The sequence below is a fragment of the Oncorhynchus nerka genome, unplaced genomic scaffold, assembly GCF_034236695.1.
Source record: "Oncorhynchus nerka isolate Pitt River unplaced genomic scaffold, Oner_Uvic_2.0 unplaced_scaffold_1146, whole genome shotgun sequence".
NCBI lineage: Eukaryota > Metazoa > Chordata > Actinopteri > Salmoniformes > Salmonidae > Oncorhynchus > Oncorhynchus nerka.
The window spans coordinates 31,796-57,233 of record NW_027040179.1 but is presented as its reverse complement, the minus strand read 5'-3'; the positions used below and the strand labels follow the sequence as shown (position 1 = coordinate 57,233).

The 25,438-nt window shown below is 45.8% G+C and overlaps 1 protein-coding gene across 1 annotated transcript; it reads right to left on the bottom strand.

Annotated features, from left to right (window-relative positions):
• Window positions 1-392: 392 nt before the first annotated feature.
• Window positions 393-20,493, bottom strand: LOC115124425 (protein XRP2-like). Its single transcript, XM_065016092.1, has 5 exons — window positions 20,155-20,493; window positions 11,932-12,600; window positions 5,256-5,370; window positions 4,053-4,138; window positions 393-3,400 (listed from the first exon to the last, which is right to left on the bottom strand). The coding sequence occupies exons 1-5, from the start codon at window positions 20,320-20,322 to the stop codon at window positions 3,317-3,319; spliced, it is 1,122 nt and encodes a 373-aa protein (XP_064872164.1). The 5' UTR covers window positions 20,323-20,493; the 3' UTR covers window positions 393-3,316.
• Window positions 20,494-25,438: the final 4,945 nt, after the last annotated feature.

The window sequence follows — 25,438 nt, the reverse complement described above, 5'->3', positions numbered from 1 at the left end:
GATGATGTCTTGAACAGGACTTGAACAGATGATGTCATGAACAGGACTTGAACAGATGATGTCTTGAACAGGACTTGAACAGATGATGTCATGAACAGGACTTGAACAGATGATGTCTTGAACAGGACTTGAACAGATGATGTCATGAACAGTTCTTGAACAGAAGATGTCTTGAACAGGACTTGAACAGATGATGTCTTGAACAGGACTTGATCTGCAACAAGTCCATCAGGTGCAAACATTCCACTGGTTGGAAAATGTGGATATTTTCATTACGCGGATTCTAGAATATTCCCATAGAAATCACATCGCCAATTGGATGGAAATCAAGCTACGGAGAAGGTAGTGTAAGTCAGAAACATCTCCCACAGTAAAATCTCAGACACAACACATACAAATGGATCTTTAATATATTAGTAATGACATGTTCATTTGATTCTACAGAGATAGGAATAGGAAACATTTAGCAATACAAAGTCCCAATCAGATCATTCCTTCAACAAATACAAAATGTTAAAGTATACCGTGCTTCCCAAACAGCACCCTAGTCCTTTTATAGTGCACTACCCTGGTCAATAGTAGAGGACTAGGGCGCCATTTGAGAAGCAGGAATTTCATCACAGGGATGAGGTTCTGTCCCAAAGAAAACAACATTACCACCTCTCTTCCTGTCTGGTCCCATAGAAAACAACATTACCACCTCTCTTCCTGTCTGGTCCCATAGAAAACAACATTACCACCTCTCTTCCTGTCTGGTCCCATAGAAAACAACATTACCACCTCTCTTCCTGTCTGGTCCCATAGAAAACAACATTACCACCTCTCTTCCTGTCTGGTCCCATAGAAAACAACATTACCACCTCTCTTCCTGTCTGGTCCCATAGAAAACAACATTACCACCTCTCTTCCTGTCTGGTCCCATAGAAAACAACATTACCACCTCTCTTCCTGTCTGGTCCCATAGAAAACAACATTACCACCTCTCTTCCTGTCTGGTCCCATAGAAAACAACATTACCACCTCTCTTCCTGTCTGGTCCCATAGAAAACAACATTACCACCTCTCTTCCTGTCTGGTCCCATAGAAAACAACATTACCACCTCTCTTCCTGTCTTCAATACATTCTAAATGCTTTCTAAGAACATTTATTTAGTTCACCCCCCCCCCCCCCCCCACAAAAAAAAAACATTAACTAAAATATGTGAAATAATTATTTACATAATAGGTGTAGTCTACATTGGTGTAACCAAAGTGTTGAGGTGTCTATTTGTGCACACCAACTGTAGCAAAACATTTGTTTTAGGTAAGTCTCTTCCCCATTTTGTCCCGCTTGCTTCTGTTTATTTCCTAGTGAATACACCCCTGTACTCAATCACAGCATTGTCCAATCAGCTATTTACACCAGTATCACCCTGACAACGTGTCTGGAAACAACACAGGTAAGTCAGGTAACCACTAAGGAAGTCACGGTGTCTTGCTGCTCAACCAAACACACAAACTAATGGGTTAGTGCTATTGGGAGTGGTTGGGACGTCCCTACCCTAAACCTAACTTGAAAGGCTTGCACATATGGGACCGAATGGGGATTTAGCGTTCGTCTGTCGATCGTTCAGCGCACTGTGTTTTAGGGACCACCGTTTATAGACGTCTGACCACAGACACATTTCACCTGATTCTACATGTAAAATCTGTGCGCACTCGGTTCACAAATTACGTTCAGAGGGGCCAAGTACTCTGGGCCAGAAAACACTACTGCTGTGTCTGAGCCCTTAACCTCGAACCGAACCTTAACCCTTACCTAGACTAGTTTAAATTTCAACTTGAATGGGATGACATTGTTGGGACGTCCCAAGCATCCCAAATAGCAAGGACCCTAACAAATACCGAAGAGAAAATACATGATGTACGAGGTAAAGTTTCCCCTAGGAACAGATCTTGGATCAGCTCTTCACCTCCACAAATCCTAACATAAAACAGTGGGGGAAAATGCAAAACTGATTCAAGATCAGAATCTAGGGGCAACTTCACTCTACACCGATCATTCACCACAATGGTTTCAATGTGTGTTACACACATACACACACACACATTAATTACCTAACAGAACAGCGAAGACCAAAATATACACAATATAAACAAGAGAATACTTTCTTGAATTTCAAGAAATCCGAATAGCCAAATAACTAATACAGCGTTCCCCCCCTGGCTGCTCGTTATAACTAATTAACCTGTCCTTCTCCGCTACCTACCATAAATATGTTGATTAACCTGTCCTTCTCCACTACCTACCATCACTATGTTGATTAACCTGTCCTTCTCCACTACCTACCATCATTCTGTTGATTAACCTGTCCTTCTCCACTACCTACCATCACTATGTTGATTAACCTGTCCTTCTCCACTACCTACCATCATTCTGATGATTAACCTGTCCTTCTCCACTACCTACCATCACTATGTTGATTAACCTGTCCTTCTCCACTACCTACCACCACTATGTTGATTAACCTGTCCTTCTCCACTACCTACCATCATTCTGATGATTAACCTGTCCTTCTCCACTACCTACCATCACTATGTTGATTAACCTGTCCTTCTCCGCTACCTACCATCACTATGTTGATTAACCTGTCCTTCTCTGCTACCTACCATCATTCTGTTGATTAACCTGTCCTTCTCCACGACCTACCATCACTATGTTGATTAACCTGTCCTTCTCCGCTACCTACCATCACTATGTTGATTAACCTGTCCTTCTCCACTACCTACCACCACTATGTTGATTAACCTGTCCTTCTCCACTACCTACCATCATTCTGATGATTAACCTGTCCTTCTCCACTACCTACCATCACTATGTTGATTAACCTGTCCTTCTCCACTACCTACCATCACTATGTTGTTTAACCTGTCCTTCTAAACTACCTACCACCACTATGTTGATTAACATGTCCTTCTCCGCTACCTACCATCACTATGTTGATTAACCTGTCCTTCTCTGCTACCTACCATCATTCTGTTGATTAACCTGTCCTTCTCCACTACCTACCATCACTATGTTGATTAACCTGTCCTTCTCCGCTACCTACCATCACTATGTTGATTAACCTGTCCTTCTCCGCTACCTACCATCACTATGTTGATTAACCTGTCCTTCTCCGCTACCTACCACCACTATGTTGATTAACCTGTCCTTCTCCGCTACCTACCATCACTATGTTGATTAACCTGTCCTTCTCCGCTACCTACTAGTATAAAAAATATAACAAATAAATGCTTGGTTGTGTAGTAAGTTGATTGTCATACAGTGACTCAATCACAAGCCCATCTGCATGTCAGCGAAGTTGAAGAAGTTGTCCACATCTCGAGAGGAAGTATTTCTGTTGTCTGAAACAAACACCTGCAGGGAATAGGACAGAGTTACTTCACATACAGGTACTATATTATTAGTTCGTACAGTTCTGACTAACACTTTCAGTACTATTGATCAAATCCTGAGATCTTTTTAAAATGGTATTTTACCAGGTTAGTTTCACTGACATTAAAACAATAAATGTAAAAAAATATATAAATGAGAACCCCTTTTTTCTCCCCAATTTCGTATTATCCAATTGGTAGTTACAGTCTTGTCTCATCGCTGCAACTCCAGTACGGACTTGGGAGAGGCGAAGGTCGAGAGCCGTGCGTCCTCCGAAACACGACCCGACCAAGTCGCACTGCTTCTTGACACAATGCCAGCTTAACCTAGAAGCCAGCCGCACCAATGTGTCGGAGGAAACACCGTGCACCTGGCGACCATGTTAGCGTGCACTGCGCCCGGTCCGCCACAGGAGTCGCTAGTGCACGATGGGACAAGGACATCCCTGCCGACCAAACCCTCCCCTAACCCGGACGACGCTGGGTCAATTGTGCGCCGCCCCATGGGTCTCCCGGTTGCGGCAGAGCCTGGACTAGAACCAGTAACACACTGAGATGCAGTGCCTTAGACCACTGTGCCACTCAGTAGGCCCAACAATAAATGTTTTGTCTAGAGATGTCAGGAATGCTGTTACCTTGGTTCCACTGAACATCTCACTGGCCATGCTCTTGCAGGCCTCCACTACCCCGTCCCCATTCAACTCCAGAGCTGTCACTGGGCCTGTGGCAACAAGAGATGCAGTTCAGAAATGCATGCCTAATCATCATAAGCACTAAACCAACTCATTAACACAATTCTTTCCTTCAACTATGAGGATCTTATCCCCCTTTCTCTTGGTTCAAAGGTCATCATACATCACAGAGAACCAGAAACAGCAAACCGATGTCTGCCCTGGCCTCAAACCGATGTCTGCCCTGGCCTCAAACCAGATGTCTGCCCTGGCCTCAAACCGATGTCTGCCCTGGCCTCAAACCGATGTCTGCCCTGGCCTCAAACCGATGTCTGCCCTGGCCTCAAACCGATGTCTGCCCTAGCCTCAAACCGATGTCTGCCCTGGCCTCAAACCGATGTCAGCCCTGGCCTCAAACCGATGTCTGCCCTAGCCTCAAACCGATGTCTGCCCTTGCCTCAAACCGATGTCTGCCCTAGCCTCAAACCGATGTCTGCCCTGGCCTCAAACCGATGTCTGCCCTGGCCTCAAACCGATGTCTGCCCTGGCCTCAAACCGATGTCTGCCCTGGCCTCAAACCGATGTCAGCCCTGGCCTCAAACCGATGTCTGCCCTGGCCTCAAACCGATGTCTGCCCTGGTCTCAAACCGATGTCTGCCCTAGCCTCAAACCGATGTCTGCCCTAGCCTCAAACCGATGTCTGCCCTAGCCTCAAACCGATGTCTGCCCTAGCCTCAAACCGATGTCTGCCCTGGCCTCAAACCGATGTCTGCCCTGGCCTCAAACCGATGTCTGCCCTGGCCTCAAACCGATGTCTGCCCTGGCCTCAAACCGATGTCTGCCCTGGCCTCAAACCGATGTCTGCCCTAGCCTCAAACCGATGTCTGCCCTAGCCTCAAACCGATGTCTGCCCTAGCCTCAAACCGATGTCTGCCCTGGCCTCAAACCGATGTCTGCCCTGGCCTCAAACCGATGTCTGCCCTGGCCTCAAACCGATGTCTGCCCTAGCCTCAAACCGATGTCTGCCCTAGCCTCAAACCGATGTCTGCCCTAGCCTCAAACAAACTATTGAATGATTAACCCAGATGATATGCAGATTGTCTGCAGGCCCTGGTCAAAAGTAGTGCCTTGTATAGAGAATAAGGAGGGACAGCCTGTGTTCCTTACCGTTGGTGATCCACTCGAGGAGTCCCTCTGCATCGTTCTGGAACACTCTGCTGACGTCCTCAGGGCGCATGGACACTTCCTTAGTCTGGATCAGCACAAACCCTTTCCCAGAGGCCTGGAGTTAATACATACAGGAAGCAATGACACCGTTAAACCCTAACCCAGAGGCCTGGAGTTAATACATACAGGAAGGAATGACACCATTAAACCCTTTCCCAGAGGCCTGGAGTTAATACAGACAGGAAGCAATGACACCATTAAACCCTTTCCCAGAGGCCTGGAGTTAATACAGACAGGAAGCAATGACACCATTAAACCCTTTCCCAGAGGCCTGGAGTTAATAAAGACAGGAAGCAATGACACCGTTAAACCCTTTCCCAGAGGCCTGGAGTTAATACAGACAGGAAGCAATGACACCGTTAAACCCTTTCCCAGAGGCCTGGAGTTAATACAGACAGGAAGCAATGACACCGTTAAACCCTTTCCCAGAGGCCTGGAGTTAATACAGACAGGAAGCAATGACACCGTTAAACCCTTTCCCAGAGGCCTGGAGTTAATACAGACAGGAAGCAATGACACCGTTAAACCCTTTCCCAGAGGCCTGGAGTTAATACAGACAGGAAGCAATGACACCGTTAAACCCTTTCCCAGAGGCCTGGAGTTAATACAGACAGGAAGCAATGACACCGTTAAACCCTTTCCCAGAGGCCTGGAGTTAATACAGACAGGAAGCAATGACACCGTTAAACCCTTTCCCAGAGGCCTGGAGTTAATACAGACAGGAAGCAATGACACCGTTAAACCCTTTCCCAGAGGCCTGGAGTTAATACAGACAGGAAGCAATGACACCGTTAAACCCTTTCCCAGAGGCCTGGAGTTAATACAGACAGGAAGCAATGACACCGTTAAACCCTTTCCCAGAGGCCTGGAGTTAATACAGACAGGAAGCAATGACACCGTTAAACCCTTTCCCAGAGGCCTGGAGTTAATACAGACAGGAAGCAATGACACCGTTAAACCCTTTCCCAGAGGCCTGGAGTTAATAAAGACAGGAAGCAATGACACCGTTAAACCCTTTCCCAGAGGCCTGGAGTTAATACAGACAGGAAGCAATGACACCGTTAAACCCTTTCCCAGAGGCCTGGAGTTAATACAGACAGGAAGCAATGACACCGTTAAACCCTTTCCCAGAGGCCTGGAGTTAATACAGACAGGAAGCAATGACACCGTTAAACCCTTTCCCAGAGGCCTGGAGTTAATACAGACAGGAAGCAATGACACCGTTAAACCCTTTCCCAGAGGCCTGGAGTTAATACAGACAGGAAGCAATGACACCTTTAAACCCTTTCCCAGAGGCCTGGAGTTAATAAAGACAGGAAGCAATGACACCGTTAAACCCTTTCCCAGAGGCCTGGAGTTAATACAGACAGGAAGCAATGACACCGTTAAACCCTTTCCCAGAGGCCTGGAGTTAATACAGACAGGAAGCAATGACACCGTTAAACCCTTTCCCAGAGGCCTGGAGTTAATACAGACAGGAAGCAATGACACCGTTAAACCCTTTCCCAGAGGCCTGGAGTTAATACAGACAGGAAGCAATGACACCGTTAAACCCTTTCCCAGAGGCCTGGAGTTAATACAGACAGGAAGCAATGACACCATTAAACCCTTTCCCAGAGGCCTGGAGTTAATACAGACAGGAAGCAATGACAACATTAAACCCTTTCCCAGAGGCCTGGAGTTAATAAAGACAGGAAGCAATGACACCGTTAAACCCTTTCTGAGGCCTGGATTAATACAAGGACAATGACACAAACCCTTTCCCAGGTTGACAGGCTCTTCCCTTTCCCAGAGGCATTAACAGACAGGAAGCAATGACACAAACCCTTTCCCAGAGGCCTGGAGTTAATACAGACAGGCTGACTTCCCTTTCTGAGGCCTGGATTAACAGACAGGACAACACACAGGTTTAATACAGACAGAAGCAATGACTTCCCTTTCCCAGAGGCCTGGAGTTAATACAGACAGGACAATGACACAAACCCTTTCCCAGAGGCCTGGAGTTAATACAGACAGGAAGCAATGACACCGTTAAACCCTTTCCCAGAGGCCTGGATTAACAGACAGGAAGCAATGACACCGTTAAACCCTTTCCCAGAGGCCTGGAGTTAGGTTGGAGGCCTGGAGTTAATACAGACAGGAAGCAATGACACCGTTCCCTTTCCCAGAGGCATTAACACAGACAGGAAGCAATGACACAGGTTGGACCTTTCCTGGAGTTAATACTGAGGCTGACACATTAACATGGACAATGACACAGGTTGGAGCTCTTTCCCAGTCCTGCATTAACAGACAGGAAGCAATGACACAGGTTAAACCCTTTCCCAGAGGCCTGGAGTTAATCTGACAGGAAGCAATGACATTAACCCTTTCCCAGAGGCCTGGAGTTAATACAGACAGGAAGCAATGACAGGTTGGAACCCTTTCCCAGAGGCTGGATTAATACAGACAGGAAGCAAACAGGTTGGAGCCCTTCTCTGTCTGCATTAACATGGACAACACACAGGTTGGAGCTCTTCTCTGTCTGCATTATCAAGGACAACACACAGGTTGGAGCTCTTCTCTGTCTGCATTATCAAGGACAACACACAGGTTGGAGCTCTTCTCTGTCTGCATTAACAAGGACAACACACAGGTTGGAGCTCTTCTCTGTCTGCATTAACAAGGACAACACACAGGTTGGAGCTCTTCTCTGTCTGCATTATCAAGGACAACACACAGGTTGGAGCTCTTCTCTGTCTGCATTATCAAGGACAACACACAGGTTGGAGCTCTTCTCTGTCTGCATTAACAAGGACAACACACAGGTTGGAGCTCTTCTCTGTCTGCATTATCAAGGACAACACACAGGTTGGAGCTCTTCTCTGTCTGCATTATCAAGGACAACACACAGGTTGGAGCTCTTCTCTGTCTGCATTAACAAGGACAACACACAGGTTGGAGCTCTTCTCTGTCTGCATTATCAAGGACAACACACAGGTTGGAGCTCTTCTCTGTCTGCATTATCAAGGACAACACACAGGTTGGAGCTCTTCTCTGTCTGCATTATCAAGGACAACACACAGGTTGGAGCTCTTCTCTGTCTGCATTATCAAGGACAACACACAGGTTGGAGCTCTTCTCTGTCTGCATTAACAAGGACAACACACAGGTTGGAGCTCTTCTCTGTCTGCATTAACAAGGACAACACACAGGTCTTTCTATCATTGTATGATTTTTTTGTGTGCAAATGAACTCAAGCTTACGGACAATGTCAAATGTGATATAGCGAAGCACCTGAGTGAGTTGGGTGTGCAATTATGCAGGTACTTTCCCGAAACGGATGACAACAGGATTCGTTTATCCCTTTCATGCCCTGCCTCCAGTCCACTTACCGATATCTGAACAAGAGAGACTCATCGAAAGACTCATCAGAAGCCACTGCCAGATTTCTGGATAGGGCTGCGCTCAGAGTATCCTGCCTTGGTAAATCGTGCTGTTAAGACATTGATGCCTTTTGCAACCACGTACCTATGTGAGAGTGGATTCTCGGCCCTCACTAGCATGAAAACTAAAAAAAAGGCACAGACTGAGTGTAGACTCTCTCCAATACAACCCAACATTGCAGAGTTACGTGCATCCTTTCAAGCACACCCTTCTCATTAATCTGTGGTGAGTTATTCACCATTTTTGATGAAAAAAAATAAGGTTTTATGTAAGATGGTTAAATGAAGAGCATAATTGTTGATTATTATCATTTGTGCCCTGGTCCTAGAAGAGCTCGTCACTTCCCTTCAGCCGGGAAGTGTACCCCCTCTAGCACCTTCAACTTCCCTTCAGCCGGGAAGTGTACCCCCTCTAGCACCTTCAACTTCCCTTCAGCCGGGAAGTGACAAAAACACTCATTTATATGTTTAATAAATGTGTTGTATAGTGTGTGTGTGTATAGTGTGTGTGTGTGTGTGTGTGTGTGTGTGTGTGTGTGTGTGTGTGTGTGTGTGTGTGTGTGTGTGTGTGTGTGTGTGTGTGTGTGTGTGTGTGTAGTGTGTGTGTGTGTGTGTATAGTGTGTGTGTGTGTGTGTGTATAGTGTGTGTGTGTGTGTGTGTGTATAGTGTGTGCTGCAGGCTTACAATGATGGCAATAAACAACATTTGAGAGTGCACTGACCCTGGTGTATAGTGGTGCTGACCCTGGTGCTTACAGCTGATGGTGATAGAAACAGCTGATTTGAGAGGGGTACAGCTGACCTTGGTGCTAGAGGGGTACAGCTGACCTGGTGCTAGAGGGGGTACAGCTGACCCTGGTGCTAGAGGGGGTACAGCTGACCCTGGTGCTAGAGGGGGTACAGCTGACCTTGGTGCTAGAGGGGGTACAGCTGACCTTGGTGCTAGAGGGGGTACAGCTGACCCTGGTGCTAGAGGGGTACAGCTGACCTTGGTGCTAGAGGGGGTACAGCTGACCCTGGTGCTAGAGGGGTACAGCTGACCCTGGTGCTAGAGGGGTACAGCTGACCCTGGTGCTAGAGGGGGTACAGCTGACCCTGGTGCTAGAGGGGGTACAGCTGACCCTGGTGCTAGAGGGGGTACAGCTGACCCTGGTGCTAGAGGGGGTACAGCTGACCCTGGTGCTAGAGGGGGTACAGCTGACCCTGGTGCTAGAGGGGGTACAGCTGACCCTGGTGCTAGAGGGGGTACAGCTGACCCTGGTGCTAGAGGGGGTACAGCTGACCCTGGTGCTAGAGGGGGTACAGCTGACCCTGGTGCTAGAGGGGGTACAGCTGACCCTGGTGCTAGAGGGGGAACAGCTGACCCTGGTGCTAGAGGGGGTACAGCTGGAGGTTGAATGTTTGAAGTGGTAGGGGACTGTAACAATGATGCCAAAAACAACATTTGAGAGTGCGCTGACCCTGGTGCTAGAGGGGGTACAGCTGGAGGTTGAATGTTTGAAGGGGTAGGGGACTGTTTGGGAACATCTGCTGTAGTGTATGTTACAGATGAGGTGTAGAGCTTACCACAGCTTACTAGTCAACAATGATGACCCCCCCAACAGACTAGTAAACAATGATGACCCCCCAACAGACTAGTAAACAATGATGACCCACCAACAGACTAGTAAACAATGATGACCCCCAACAGACTAGTAGACAATGATGACCCCCAACAGACTAGTAAACAATGATGACCCCCCCAACAGATTAGTAAACAATGATGACCCCCAACAGACTGGTAAACAATGATGACCCCCAACAGATTAGTAAACAATGATGACCCCCCAACAGACTGGTAAACAATGATGACCCCCCAACAGACTAGTAAACAATGATGACCCACCAACACCAGAAGGACCTTGAGTCACTTCCTCATCTGGAGGATGACCAGTAGTTTAGATCAGAAGGACCTTAATGGAAAGGCCAAAACTAGAACCATTGCAGCAAGGGAAGGAGACCTTTAACTGCATGACATAGGGTCTAACCTTCCCTCATTTTTTGTATTACTTTAAGTCATTGAACACACTCTCTTATCCTCCTCACCCTCCTCGACCTGCTCACCTCATCAATGAGTTTCCGGTACCGAGTTCCTCCCCTCGACCTCCTCCTCACCCTCCTCTACCTGCTCCTCACCTCATCAATGAGTTTCCGGTACTGACTTTCTCCCCTCGACCTCCTCCTCACCCTCCTCTACCTGCTCCTCACCTCATCAATGAGTTTTCGGTACTGACTTCCTCCCCTCTACCTCCTCCTCACCCTCCTCTACCTCCTCCTCACCTCATCAATGAGTTTCCGGTACTGACTTCCTCCCCTCTACCTCCTCCTCACCCTCCTCTACCTCCTCCTGTAGTCCCCAGAGAAGAACACAAACAGACAGGACTCGTCACCCTCCTCTACCTCCTCCTCACCCTCCTCTACCTCCTCCACCTCCTCCTCACCCTCCTCGTACCTCCTCTACCTCCTCCTCACCCTCTACCTCCTCCTCACTCTCCTCTACCTCCTCCTCACCCTCCTCTACCTCCTCCTCACTCTCCTCTACCTCCTCCTCACCCTCCTCCTCACCCTCCTCTACCTCCTCCTCCTCCTCCTCACCCTCCTCTACCTCCTCCTCACCCTCTTCTACCTCCTCCTCACCCTCCTCTACCTCCTCCTCTACCTCCTCCTCCTCTACCTCCTCCTCACCCTCCTACCTCCTCCTCACTCTCCTCACCCTCCTCTACCTCCTCCTCACCCTCCTCCTCCTCCTCACCCTCCTCTACCTCCTCCTCACCTCATCAATGAGTTTCCGGGCGTTAGCAGTGGTGTAGTCCCCAGAGAAGAACACAAACAGACAGGACTCGTCACCCTCCTCTACCTCCTCGTCACCCTCCTCTACCTCCTCCTCACCCTCCTCCTCACCCTCCTCTACCTCCTCCTCACCTCCTCTACCTCCTCCTCACCCTCCTCTACCGCCTCCTCACCCTCCTCTACCTCCTCCTCACCCTCCTCCTCACCACCCTCCTCTACCTCCTCCTCACCTCATCAATGAGTTTCCGGGCGTTAGCAGTGGTGTAGTCCCCAGAGAAGAACACAGACAGGACTCGTCACTCTCCTCTACCTCCTCCTCACCCTCCTCTACCTCCTCCCACCCTCCTCTACCTCCTCCTCACCTCATCAATGAGTTTCCTGGCGTTGGCAGTGGTGTAGTCCCCAGAGAAGAACACAAACAGACAGGACTCGTCACTCTCCTTGCGTCTGCCTCCTTTGGTCATGGGTACGATGCTGCGGGATGCCTCAGCTGAGATCCGGACTGATTTAAACTCTGACTCCGGGTCAGGGGCTGGAACGTGGTCCAACACCACAGTGTCCTCAGGCAGCAGGCTCCAGTTGGTCTCCCCTGAGACGGGCGTGAAGTCATGGACGTTGCTCCAGTTGTTGTTGAAAATGCTGAGGCCTGCGTCCTTGAAGTGGAAGGCCAGCTCGGGGTAGTAGTACTGGAAGCAGCCGAACTTCATCCCCGTGGACGCCTCGATGATGGGCTGAGTGGCGCAACACAGGAACACCTCCATCTTCTGACAGTCCCTGGTCCTGAACTGCTGGCAGGCCACCACACACTTGATGTCCTTACAGTCCCTGAAGAACACACTGCCCTTCACTGGCCCCATAACAATGCAGCAGTTAGTGCAGTCGTCGATGGTGATGGTGGCGGAGTGGTCCAACACGAAGATCTTACAGTTGTCACAGTCCTGGATGACAAACTGCTGTCCGTTCAGCTTGCCTGGCAGACGGCCCACCGTGGCATCCTTCAGCCCCGTTAGCATGAAGTCCTTCGGGTCAACCTGCAGGGGGACAGACATTAGTTCCTTAGGGTCAATCTGCATAGAGACAGACATTAGTTCCTTAGGGTCAATCTGCATAGAGACAGACATTAGTTCCTTAGGGTCAATCTGCATAGAGACAGACATTAGTTCCTTAGGGTCAATCTGCATAGAGACAGACATTAGTTCCTTAGGGTCAATCTGCATAGAGACAGACATTAGTTCCTTAGGGTCAATCTGCATAGAGACAGACATTAGTTCCTTAGGGTCAATCTGCATAGAGACAGACATTAGTTCCTTAGGGTCAATCTGCATAGAGACAGACATTAGTTCCTTAGGGTCAATCTGCATAGAGACAGACATTAGTTCCTTAGGGTCAATCTGCATAGAGACAGACATTAGTTCCTTAGGGTCAATCTGCATAGAGACAGACATTAGTTCCTTAGGGTCAATCTGCATAGAGACAGACATTAGTTCCTTAGGGTCAATCTGCATAGAGACAGACATTAGTTCCTTAGGGTCAATCTGCATAGAGACAGACATTAGTTCCTTAGGGTCAATCTGCATAGAGACAGACATTAGTTCCTGCATAGAGACAGACATTAGTTCCTTAGGGTCAATCTGCATAGAGACTGACATTAGTTCCTTAGGGTCAACCTGCATAGAGACTGACATTAGTTCCTTAGGGTCAATCTGCATAGAGACAGACATTAGTTCCTTAGGGTCAATCTGCATAGAGACAGACATTAGTTCCTTAGGGTCAATCTGCATAGAGACAGACATTAGTTCCTTAGGGTCAATCTGCATAGAGACAGACATTAGTTCCTTAGGGTCAATCTGCATAGAGACAGACATTAGTTCCTTAGGGCAGTGGTTCTTAAACTTTTTCAGCCCGGGACCCAAAAGAGAAATTTGTTTTCCTGGGACCCAAAAGAGAAATGTGTTTTCCTGGGACCCAAAAGAGAAATGTGTTTTCCTGGGACCCAAAAGAGAAATGTGTTTTCCCGGGACCCAAGCTTAGGAAGAGATGAAACCATACGTAAATTTGGGTACATTTCATTGCCTAAAACAAATGCAATATAGACAAAAACATTAAATATTCGTATAAATATATATTCATGTTCATTTCCCCCCCATTAAAAACACTAGTACATATCTGTCTAGGTTGGAAATGTTGCTGTTAAAATACAATAAATCATGTTTCATTCTGAACTGGAATAAACAGATTGATCACATCACACAGATGAATAACAGAACAAAGGCTTTATGATGGTGCAACACGAAGTAACATTACAGATGAAAAATGATCAGGCCTCCTCCTGCACATCCTAATGTATAAATTATTGTTAAAATAAAGTCTAGGTTGGAAATGTTGCTGTTTATTCTGAACTGGAATAAACAGATTGATCACATCACACACACACCTAATGAGAGCTCTGTGGCTGGTTCAAGTTCTCAACAAGCAGGTCTATTCTGGGCTCAGTTTGACAGTTTAACACTGAGGTCATACTCAGCAATGACACCGTTTCCGTACTTGAGAATCCTGCCGTCGGAGACTGTATGTGGTGCCAAACTGGACCAGAACAGCTACTGCTTTCTCAGTCAGGCAGGAGACCACTTCCTGCTGTAGAACCCAGAACTGTGCGAGTGTGTTTGAAGCAAGATGCTTTTTGAGACAGTTTATTCTAGTTCAGAATAACAATTATTACTTGCAAGTTAACAAACAGTTCCAACCGAGACTAGTTTTCAACAATAATTTCTACAGTAAGATGTAAAGTGGGCATGATCATGTTTCATCTGTACTGTTACTTAGGGTTGCACTATCAGTAGCTAGCTAGCTTGCTTTGGCTATCATTAGCTATTACATGTGTACAAGGCCAAGTTTTTTTTTTTTTAAAGATAAACTCACATCTACTACTATGAGAGTTAGTACTCCCTTATGCCTGCTCATCATCACCTGTTATAAAAATCACAAAAATGTCTTTGTTATGAGTCCCTTTGGCCCGGCAGTCTGGGGGGGGGGGGTATCCCAACTAAACTAAACTAACCCAACTAAATGACCGTTAAACACTCAGGGTTTATTGTAAAACACGCGGTAATGGGGGGAGCAGGAAAAGGGTCTGAGCTGGACCCAAGAAAAGAAACAATAAGTATTCAAAAACACCCCTGAGCTAGACTAGCCTACTTTAACAACAGCTAACTAACTAACCAAAAATACAGTGGGTGGTCCGCCCAGTTCTAACTAGTGTATTTATACAAAGTATTCCTACGGGTACTGTATGCCCATGGGAGACTTATCTTCGTACCCCCTCTTCCCACCGTCAAACAAACACCATAACAAAACCAATACTCACAGGTGGGGACAAAGTGACATGTAGATGCCAAAAACCAAATAAGAGATCTACAGACAGAGAGATCTACAGACAGAGAGATCTACAGACAGATGGCATTGACAAGAGATCTACAGACAGATGGCATTGACAAGAGATCTACAGACAGATGGCATTGACAGAGAGATCTACAGACAGAGAGATCTACAGACAGATGGCATTGACAAGAGATCTACAGACAGAGAGATCTACAGACAGATGGCATTGACAAGAGATCTACAGACAGATGGCATTGACAGAGATATCTACAGACAGAGAGATCTACAGACAGATGGCATTAACAGAGAGATCTACAGACAGAGAGATCTACAGACAGAGAGATCTACAGACAGATGGCATTGACAGAGAGATCTACAGACAGAGAGATCTACAGACAGATGGCATTGACAAGAGATCTACAGACAGATGACATTGACAGAGAGATCTACAGACAGATGACATTGACAGAGATATCTACAGACAGAGAGATCTACAGACAGATGGCATTAACAGAGAGATCTACAGACAGAGAGATCTACAGACAGATGGTATTGACAGAGAGATCTACAGACAGATGACATTGACAGAGATATCTACAGACAGAGAGATCTACAGACAGATGGCATTGACAAGAGATCTACAGACAGATGGCATTGACAGAGAGATCTACAGACAGAGAGATCTACAGACAGATGGCATTGACAAGAGATCTACAGACAGATGGCATTGACAAGAGATCTACAGACAGATGGCATTGACAGAGAGATCTACAGACAGATGGCATTGACAGAGAGATCTACAGACAGATGGCATTGACAAGAGATCTACAGACAGATGACATTGACAGAGAGATCTACAGACAGAGAGATCTACAGACAGATGGCATTGACAGAGAGATCTACAGACAGAGAGATCTACAGACAGATGGCATTGACAGAGAGATCTACAGACAGATGGCATTGACAGAGAGATCTACAGACAGAGAGATCTACAGCCAGATGACATTGACAGAGAGATCTACAGACAGATGACATTGACAGAGAGATCTACAGACAGAGAGATCTACAGACAGATGGCATTGACAGAGAGATCTACAGACAGATGGCATTGACAGAGAGATCTACAGACAGATGGCATTGACAGAGAGATCTACAGACAGATGGCATTGACAGAGAGATCTACAGACAGATGGCATTGACAGAGAGATCTACAGACAGATGGCATTGACAGACAGATCTACAGACAGATGGCATTGACAGAGAGATCTACAGACAGAGAGATCTACAGACAGATGGCATTGACAAGAGATCTACAGACAGAGAGATCTACAGACAGATGGCATTGACAAGAGATCTACAGACAGATGGCATTGACAGAGAGATCTACAGACAGATGGCATTGACAGAGAGATCTACAGACAGAGAGATCTACAGACAGATGGCATTGACAAGAGATCTACAGACAGATGGCATTGACAGAGAGATCTACAGACAGAGAGATCTACAGCCAGATGGCATTGACAGAGAGATCTACAGACAGAGAGATCTACAGACAGATGGCATTGACAGAGAGATCTACAGACAGATGGCATTGACAGAGAGATCTACAGACAGAGAGATGGATGACATTGACAGAGAGATCTACAGACAGAGAGATCTACAGCCGATGACATTGACAGAGAGATCTACAGACAGAGAGATCTACAGACAGATGGCATTGACAGAGAGATCTACAGACAGATGGCATTGACAGAGAGATCTACAGACAGATGGCATTGACAGAGAGATCTACAGACAGAGAGATCTACAGACAGATGGCATTGACAGAGAGATCTACAGACAGATGGCATTGACAGAGAGATCTACAGACAGATGGCATTGACAGAGAGATCTACAGACAGAGAGATCTACAGACAGATGGCATTGACAGAGAGATCTACAGACAGATGGCATTGACAGAGAGATCTACAGACAGAGAGATCTACAGACAGAGAGATCTACAGCCAGATGACATTGACAGAGAGATCTACAGACAGAGAGATCTACAGCCGATGACATTGACAGAGAGATCTACAGACAGATGGCATTGACAGAGAGATCTACAGACAGATGGCATTGACAGAGAGATCTACAGACAGATGGCATTGACAGAGAGATCTACAGACAGATGGCATTGACAGAGAGATCTACAGACAGAGAGATCTACAGACAGATGGCTTGACAGACAGATCTACAGACAGATGGCATTGACAGAGAGATCTACAGACAGAGAGATCTACAGACAGAGAGATCTACAGACAGATGGCATTGACAAGAGATCTACAGACAGATGGCATTGACAGAGAGATCTACAGACAGATGGCATTGACAGAGAGATCTACAGACAGAGAGATCTACAGACAGATGGCATTGACAAGAGATCTACAGACAGATGGCATTGACAGAGAGATCTACAGACAGAGAGATCTACAGCCAGATGGCATTGACAGAGAGATCTACAGACAGATGGCATTGACAGAGAGATCTACAGACAGATGGCATTGACAGAGAGATCTACAGACAGAGAGATCTACAGCCAGATGACATTGACAGAGAGATCTACAGACAGAGAGATCTACAGCCGATGACATTGACAGAGAGATCTACAGACAGAGAGATCTACAGACAGATGGCATTGACAGAGAGATCTACAGACAGATGGCATTGACAGAGAGATCTACAGACAGATGGCATTGACAGAGAGATCTACAGACAGAGAGATCTACAGACAGATGGCATTGACAGAGAGATCTACAGACAGATGGCATTGACAGAGAGATCTACAGACAGATGGCATTGACAAGAGATCTACAGACAGATGACATTGACAGAGATATCTACAGACAGAGAGATCTACAGACAGATGGCATTGACAGAGAGATCTACAGACAGAGAGATCTACAGACAGATGGTATTGACAGAGAGATCTACAGACAGATGACATTGACAGAGATATCTACAGACAGAGAGATCTACAGACAGATGGCATTGACAAGAGATCTACAGACAGATGGCATTGACAGAGAGATCTACAGACAGATGGCATTGACAGAGAGATCTACAGACAGAGAGATCTACAGACAGATGGCATTGACAAGAGATCTACAGACAGAGAGATCTACAGACAGATGGCATTGACAAGAGATCTACAGACAGAGAGATCTACAGACAGATGGCATTGACAAGAGATCTACAGACAGATGGCATTGACAAGAGATCTACAGACAGATGGCATTGACAGAGAGATCTACAGACAGATGGCATTGACAGAGAGATTGAGCTGTAGAGCAAACAACAGACAGGGTTTTTAAACCAAGGGAAAAGGAATGTGATAGGGTAATGGAAACAGGAGGTGTGTCTTCTGATTAGCGAATGATGATTGCCACCTGTGAGGAGGGGAGAAGGAGAGAAAAGAAACACACACACAGAATACCTGTATCCGTAAAAGTCTTGCTAGTTGACCTACTTTTCCACCATCACCGGCATGCTGTGGGTGTTTGGTCCCTGACCAAAAAACGTGGCGTTTTATTCATTTGTTCGCTTTTTGAGAGACTCATTACTAACGTTAAGCACTTCCCCACACAAAACACATTGTGGGCGCTCCTTCTTACTTCTCAAAGTTTGTATTAAAAAGAGAGAAACTCATCACTGTATTTGTGTTTCATGACAGCTCAGTCGGAACTGGTAGCTAGCATGAGTCCAGTTGGTGACAGCAGTGAGTGATGGCGAGTGGGAATGATAAGCTGACAGCACATCATCATCATCATCAACTGAACGACAGCACATCATCATCATCATCAGCTGAACGACAGCACATCATCATCATCATCATCATCAGCTGAACGACAGCACATCTGCTGCTGAACGACAGCACAACATCAACACAAAAAGGTGAACAGTAGTAGATAAATGGCAAGCTGGTAAAATAAAAGACTGCTCTTGGAACTTTTTGGAAAAATAGGGACATGTCTGTCTATTTCACCAAATATCTCAAAATGTATTTATTTGAATGGTTTTAAGTTCTACACCATTTTAAATCAGGATAAACGTATTTCTAATGAGTTTACCCATTTCTGGTAGCTAAAACGTCAAAAAACAAAAAAACTTATGGAACTCTGAAGTCGTCCCATTGTTTCCAGTAGGGGAAATATAGGTATGTTTGTTTTTACATAATATCTCGCAGTGTGTATATTTGAATTTTACAAGTCGGACACCATTTTAATCATGAAGCTCCTCTTTCTAATTGTGTAATGCTGGGCAGCGTACTCCGTTGTCATCAAACGCTAGCCCCGAAATACTTGTTTCCCTTGGAACGCTGAGCTCCCCCTTGTTTTCTTATAGAGAGGCATGCTGGTATATTTCGCAATGTGTATATATATTTTTTTAAGTCACCAGTATAAATCAGGATAATCATCTCTTTCTAATGACACAAGGTTGAGTAAACAGCGTACTCTGCTTTCATCGATCGCTAGACCAGAAATAGTCAAGTTACAATTTGTTTCCGACTTCCTCTTATACAGACATAAGCACACTTGGCACCATGGAGGTGCGGATGTTTACTTTCTATACGAGTTGTTATTTTTCAGTTTCTTCCTATGAACAGACTGTAGTGGTCAAATAAAAAAGGTATAATTTGTTTGGTGCCATTTAGGGAAATGGAATTCTAAGGATGATTCCAGTCAGAAGAGACCCAGCGAAGGTTTGTTTTAATTCATTTGCTATTGCCTGGCGCTAGTGTTCGTTCTCAACCAACGTTTTTTGGCCGTTTTTCAGCCTTGGGTGAATTTTGACTCGTTCTATCCCTAACCATGCATGCATCCTCAGCGATCCCCCCTAACCATGCATGCATCCTCAGCGATCCCCCCTAACCATGCATGCATCCTCAGCGATCCCCCCTAACCATGCATGCATCCTCAGCGATCCCCCCTAACCATGCATGCATCCTCAGCGATCCCCCCTAACCATACATGCATCCCCAGCGATCCCCCCTGGTCATACATGCATCCCCAGCGATCCCCCCTGGTCATACATGTATCCCCAGCGATCCCCCCTGGTCATATACATGCATCCTCGCCGCTAGTCTCCCTGCATCCTAGCCGCTAGTCTCCCTGGCCATGCATGCATCATCTCCACTAGTCTCCCTGGCCATACACGCATCATCTCCATACCTTTTCGCGTTTGTCCCAGCTGTATTGTTTAGGTGGGTCCTCTGTTGTATTGCTGCAGAGGTCAATGTTGTTGGCGTTGCTGCTGTTCGCCTTATCTTCCACCGTTTTCGGAGTAGGTTCCTTTTCGGGTGATTTTCTCTTGGATTTTTTGGAGAACCAGCAACCCATTTTGTCTTTTTAACAATAAACCAATCAAACGTGTATAGGAAAATATGATAAGAGTCTGTCCCCAGAAGATTTATCGCCTACTTTGTATAACATGTACAGGTATTTCGGTCTTCTTGCCTCCTCGGTTTCTGGCTTCTTATCACGTACTCGTAAACATGTCTTTCGTTTGAGCTTCCCTTTTCCTTACACAGTTCAACAGCCAATCAATACTTTGCAATCCGTTACTTAGTAACAGCGAATCACAGTACAACAACAGTCTGGGAGGGGGCAACGTGGACAATGTCAGCCAATCAAATCAGTGTTCTGCTTTTTGGGAGCTAGGCGTTGTTTTAGCCGCGCTCAGTATGCAGGGTGGTAAACAGTGAGGGTTTTCGATTATCTGGCCCGGTTTACCGCCGGTGAGAGCGGTTAAATCGGTGAAAGGTGATTGCATTCCTTTTGGAACCGGCTGCCTCCCGGGCACGAGCAAGGTGACGGTTCAAACCCCAAAACGAAATAATCTCAAAACAAATGTCTCGTAGTCTAGGCTAGATTAAGCACGTGGAGTAATGACTAAAATGGTGTTTTCACATGCAAAAGTGATTGTTTTGGATAATTACGTTTAATCTGCCTCAAATTAAAACTAGTTAAAACATTCGAACGTATATGTTATATAAAATATAAAGTGTATGTTTCTGGACGATGCACCATGCTGCCCTGTTGACAACATGACTGAGTGGCGCAGATTATTGTTCGACATGAGAAGAATGCTTTTTTTTCTGTTCACGTCACCGGGCCATAGACCCGTACACCGCGGCTCAGGTTAATAGAACTCCGTCAGATGTATATAAATCATTGGTAATAAAAATAAACATTCGTCCAGATATCGTACATTCTATAAAGTAAAACATTTTTAATACAATTTTACGTTTCTGTTTGTTTGTTGTAATGTCGGATTTTGACACGTGATGATGCATCATGCAATGCAGTCTGTTAAACTCTTTCCTGACGTACTATCCATGGGCGGATCAGTTATGCTATAATTTTATTTATGCGTCAAACAAAACAACATGCTTATTAGCTAACAACTTAAGCTACTTGTCCATTCTAATTATAGGCTGCGGCCTATGTATACACACTCACTGTAACACAACGGGGCGTGCTACTGCTTCTGAACTAAGGTGTATAACCTCTTATCATCACGATAAAACAAACGTTAATTCATGCTCCAGTCACAAACAACTAGGCTATTCTGTCTATCTGAACATTTCACATGATCATTTGGTATGGAGGCCTGTTTGACATTTACAAGAGAACAAACAGGTTTGCAGCATGTTTCCAACACCTCCTGCTGTACTGTGTCTGTACAGGCTACCGTATGTTCTGAATATGACCACATGTAGTTATTTTTAATCGCTTTGGTACTATTCTTCACAAGTATGTAGTCAAATTTCACCTGATCATCAAAAACTGAAAGCACATTTTCAATTGACTATATGTACAACACACAAAATCACACAGTAACTTTCTCACCAAACCTAATGAGTGTTTCATCTAGCAATTACCTTTCATATAAAGTAATTGCCTTTCACAGTGCAATGCTCACAATACTTTTCATATGATTCTACATTTACATTTACATTTAAGTCATTTAGCAGACGCTCTTATCCAGAGCGACTTACAAATTGGTGCGTTCACCTTAAGACATCCAGTGGAACAGCCACTTTACAATAGTGCATCTAAATCTTTTAAGGGGGGTGAGAAGGATTACTTTATCCTATCCTAGGTATTCCTTAAAGAGGTGGGGTTTCAGGTGTCTCCGGAAGGTGGTGATTGACTCCGCTGTCCTGGCGTCGTGAGGGAGTTTGTTCCACCATTCTCTTCTCATTTGTTTGAATACATTTGACCATCACTTAATCCAACTGTGGTTAATCACTTAACCGTTTGGTAAAACCTATAGATAAAAAATAATAAAAACAATTCTACTATATATGGATTAAGAGAACTACAGAAATAAAGTGTGTGTTTGTAAAGTATAAACATTTAAATGACACGTACTGTATGATACATGATAGCATTACATAATGACTACTCGTTATTGATCATTGATTTCACACGGACCACAATTACTCGTTATTGATCATTGATTTCACACGGACCACAATTACTCGTTATTGATCATTGATTTCACACGGACCACAATTACTCGTTATTGATCATTGATTTCACACGGACCACAATTGGTCAGCATATATTCAATCTCTCCCAGTCTGTTGTCCCCGCTTGCTTCAAAATGTCCACCATTGTCCCTGTTCCCAAAAAAAGCGAAGGCAACTGAACTAAATGACTCACTTCTGTCATCATGAAGTGCTTAGAGAGGCTATTTAAGGTTCATATCACCTCCATCTTACCTGATACCCTAGACCCACTCCAATTTGCTTACCGCCCCAAAAGATCCACAGATGATGCAATCGCCATCACCCTGCTCACGGCCCTATCCCATCTGGACAAGAGGAATACCTATGTAAGAGTGCTGTTCATTGACTATAGCTCAGCATTCAACACCATAGTACTCTCCAAGCTCATCATTAAGCTTGAGTCCCTGGGTCTGAACCCCGCCCTGTGCAACTGGGTCCTGGACTTCCTGACGGGTCGCCCCCAGGTGGTGAAGGTAGGAAACAACACCTCCACTTCACTGATCCTCAATACTGGGGCCCCACAAGGGTGCGTTCTGAGCCCTCTCCTGTACTCCCTATTCACCCACGACTGCGTGGCCATGTACGCCTCCAACTCAATCATTAAGTTTGCAGACGACACAACAGTAATGGGCATGACTACCAACAATGACAAGACACCCTACAGGGAGGGGGTGATGGCCCTGGCGAAGTGGTGCCTGGAAAGAAACCTCCCTCAACATCAACAAAACGAAGGGACAGCAGTGGAGAAGGTGGAAGGCTTCAAGTTCCTTGGCGTACACATCACAGACAATCTGAAATGGTCCACCCACGCAGTGTGGTGAAGAAGGCGCAATAGCGCCTCTTCAATCTCAATAGGCTGAAGAAATTTGTCTTGGCCCCAAAGACAAGCTTTTACAGATGCACCATTGACAGCATCCTGTCGGGCTGCACCGCCTGCAATCGCAGGGCTCTCCAGAGGGTGGTGCGGACTGTCCAATGCATCACCGGGGGCACACTGCCTTCCCTCCAGGACACCTACAGCACCCGATGTCACTGGAAGGCCAAAAAGATCATCAAGGACAACAACCACCCGAGCCACGGCCTGTTCACCCCGCTATCATCCAGAAGGCGAGGTCAGTACAGATGCATCAAAGCTGGGACCGAGAGACTGAAAAACAGCTTCTATCTCAAGGCCATCAGACTGTTAAACAGCCATCTCTAGGCGGCTTCCACCCGGTTAATCAACCCTGTACCTTAGAGGCAGCTGCCCTACACCAGAGGGAGGGAGGCAGATTGCAGGGAACTGTTTTGTCTAATGAAGTCCAGGCCATTGTCGTTGGCCATGTGGTAAACAGAGGCCTTACCATGGCAGAGGCTACTAGATTAGTGACCAGGGATGTTCTCTTGATAAGTGAATTGGACCATTTTCCTGTCGAAATGTAACGAGTACTTTTGGGTGTCAGGGAAAATGTATGGAGTAAAAAGTACATTATTTTCTTTAGGAATGTAAGTGAAGTAAAAGTTGCCAAAAATATAAATAGTAAAGTAAAGTACAGATACCCAAAAACTACTTAAGTAGTACTTTTACCTAAGTACTGTACACAACTGATTACACCACTGATTGGTACATTATATTAGGTAACATCCAGACCAGAAAGTGAAAAAACAAGATACAATACAGCAATGACACCACTTACTTAAAAGAACACACAGAACTACAGTAAACTTAACACAACAGTAAACTTAACTGAGGCTTGGACTGGAAACTTTGTTCCAGCTACCTACTGCTTATTCAGCCCTAAATCTGATGAGTTGTCATTTTCTAAAGGAAAACATCCTTTAAGAAGAAATGACAAAAGGAAATCTAAATTTCCTGTTTTGTGACGTGGTGGAACTGTCAAACCGCAGCACTAGGATTAGGAAGTTTGATAAACTATAAAACAATAGTGAAGTCTCGTGAAAATATGTCTGGATTAAATTGATGAGTATGAGTTTATTTATTCTTCTCCCTATTAAACCCAAATGAACCGTGGGGATTTTGATTTTCATCCAAGGGGACTCTTTAGCTGTAGTGTGTCCTCAGAAAGGTGCAGTGTTCCTTTAAAACATTGAACTACAGTTCAGGGTTTCTCTGCTCTAAGCTATGTTCATAACTCAATGGGAAAGTGGTAATTACCAGTTGTGAAGTTGTAAATATGAGTTGAGTACATTACCATTTTGAACTTGGAAAAACCATCAAACAATGCTTCGTGGGTGACTGTTGTTGATGTGTGCAGAGGGTCCCTGGTTCGCGCCCGGGTATGGGCGAGGGGACGGTCTAAAGTTATACTGTTATATTGTGTTGTTGATGTGTGCAGAGGGTCCCTGGTTCGCGCCCGGGTATGGGCGAGGGGACGGTCTAAAGTTATACTGTTATATTGTGTTGTTGATGTGTGCAGAGGGTCCCTGGTTCGCGCCCGGGTATGGGCGAGGGGACGGTCTAAAGTTATACTGTTATATTGTGTTGTTGATGTGTGCAGAGGGTCCCTGGTTCGCGCCCGGGTATGGGCGAGGGACGGTCTAAAGTTATACTGTTATATTGTGTTGTTGATGTGTGCAGAGGGTCCCTGGTTCGCGCCCGGGTATGGGCGAGGGGACGGTCTAAAGTTATACTGTTATATTGTGTTGTTGATGTGTGCAGAGGGTCCCTGGTTCGCGCCCGGGTATGGGCGAGGGGACGGTCTAAAGTTATACTGTTATATTGTGTTGTTGATGTGTGCAGAGGGTCCCTGGTTCGCGCCCGGGTATGGGCGAGGGGACGGTCTAAAGTTATACTGTTATATTGTGTTGTTGATGTGTGCAGAGGGTCCCTGGTTCGCGCCCGGGTATGGGCGAGGGGACGGTCTAAAGTTCTACTGTTACACCAACCGCCATTAAACAATGGAGGAGAAGAAGGAGGAAAAGGAAAATAAGTGTAGCAT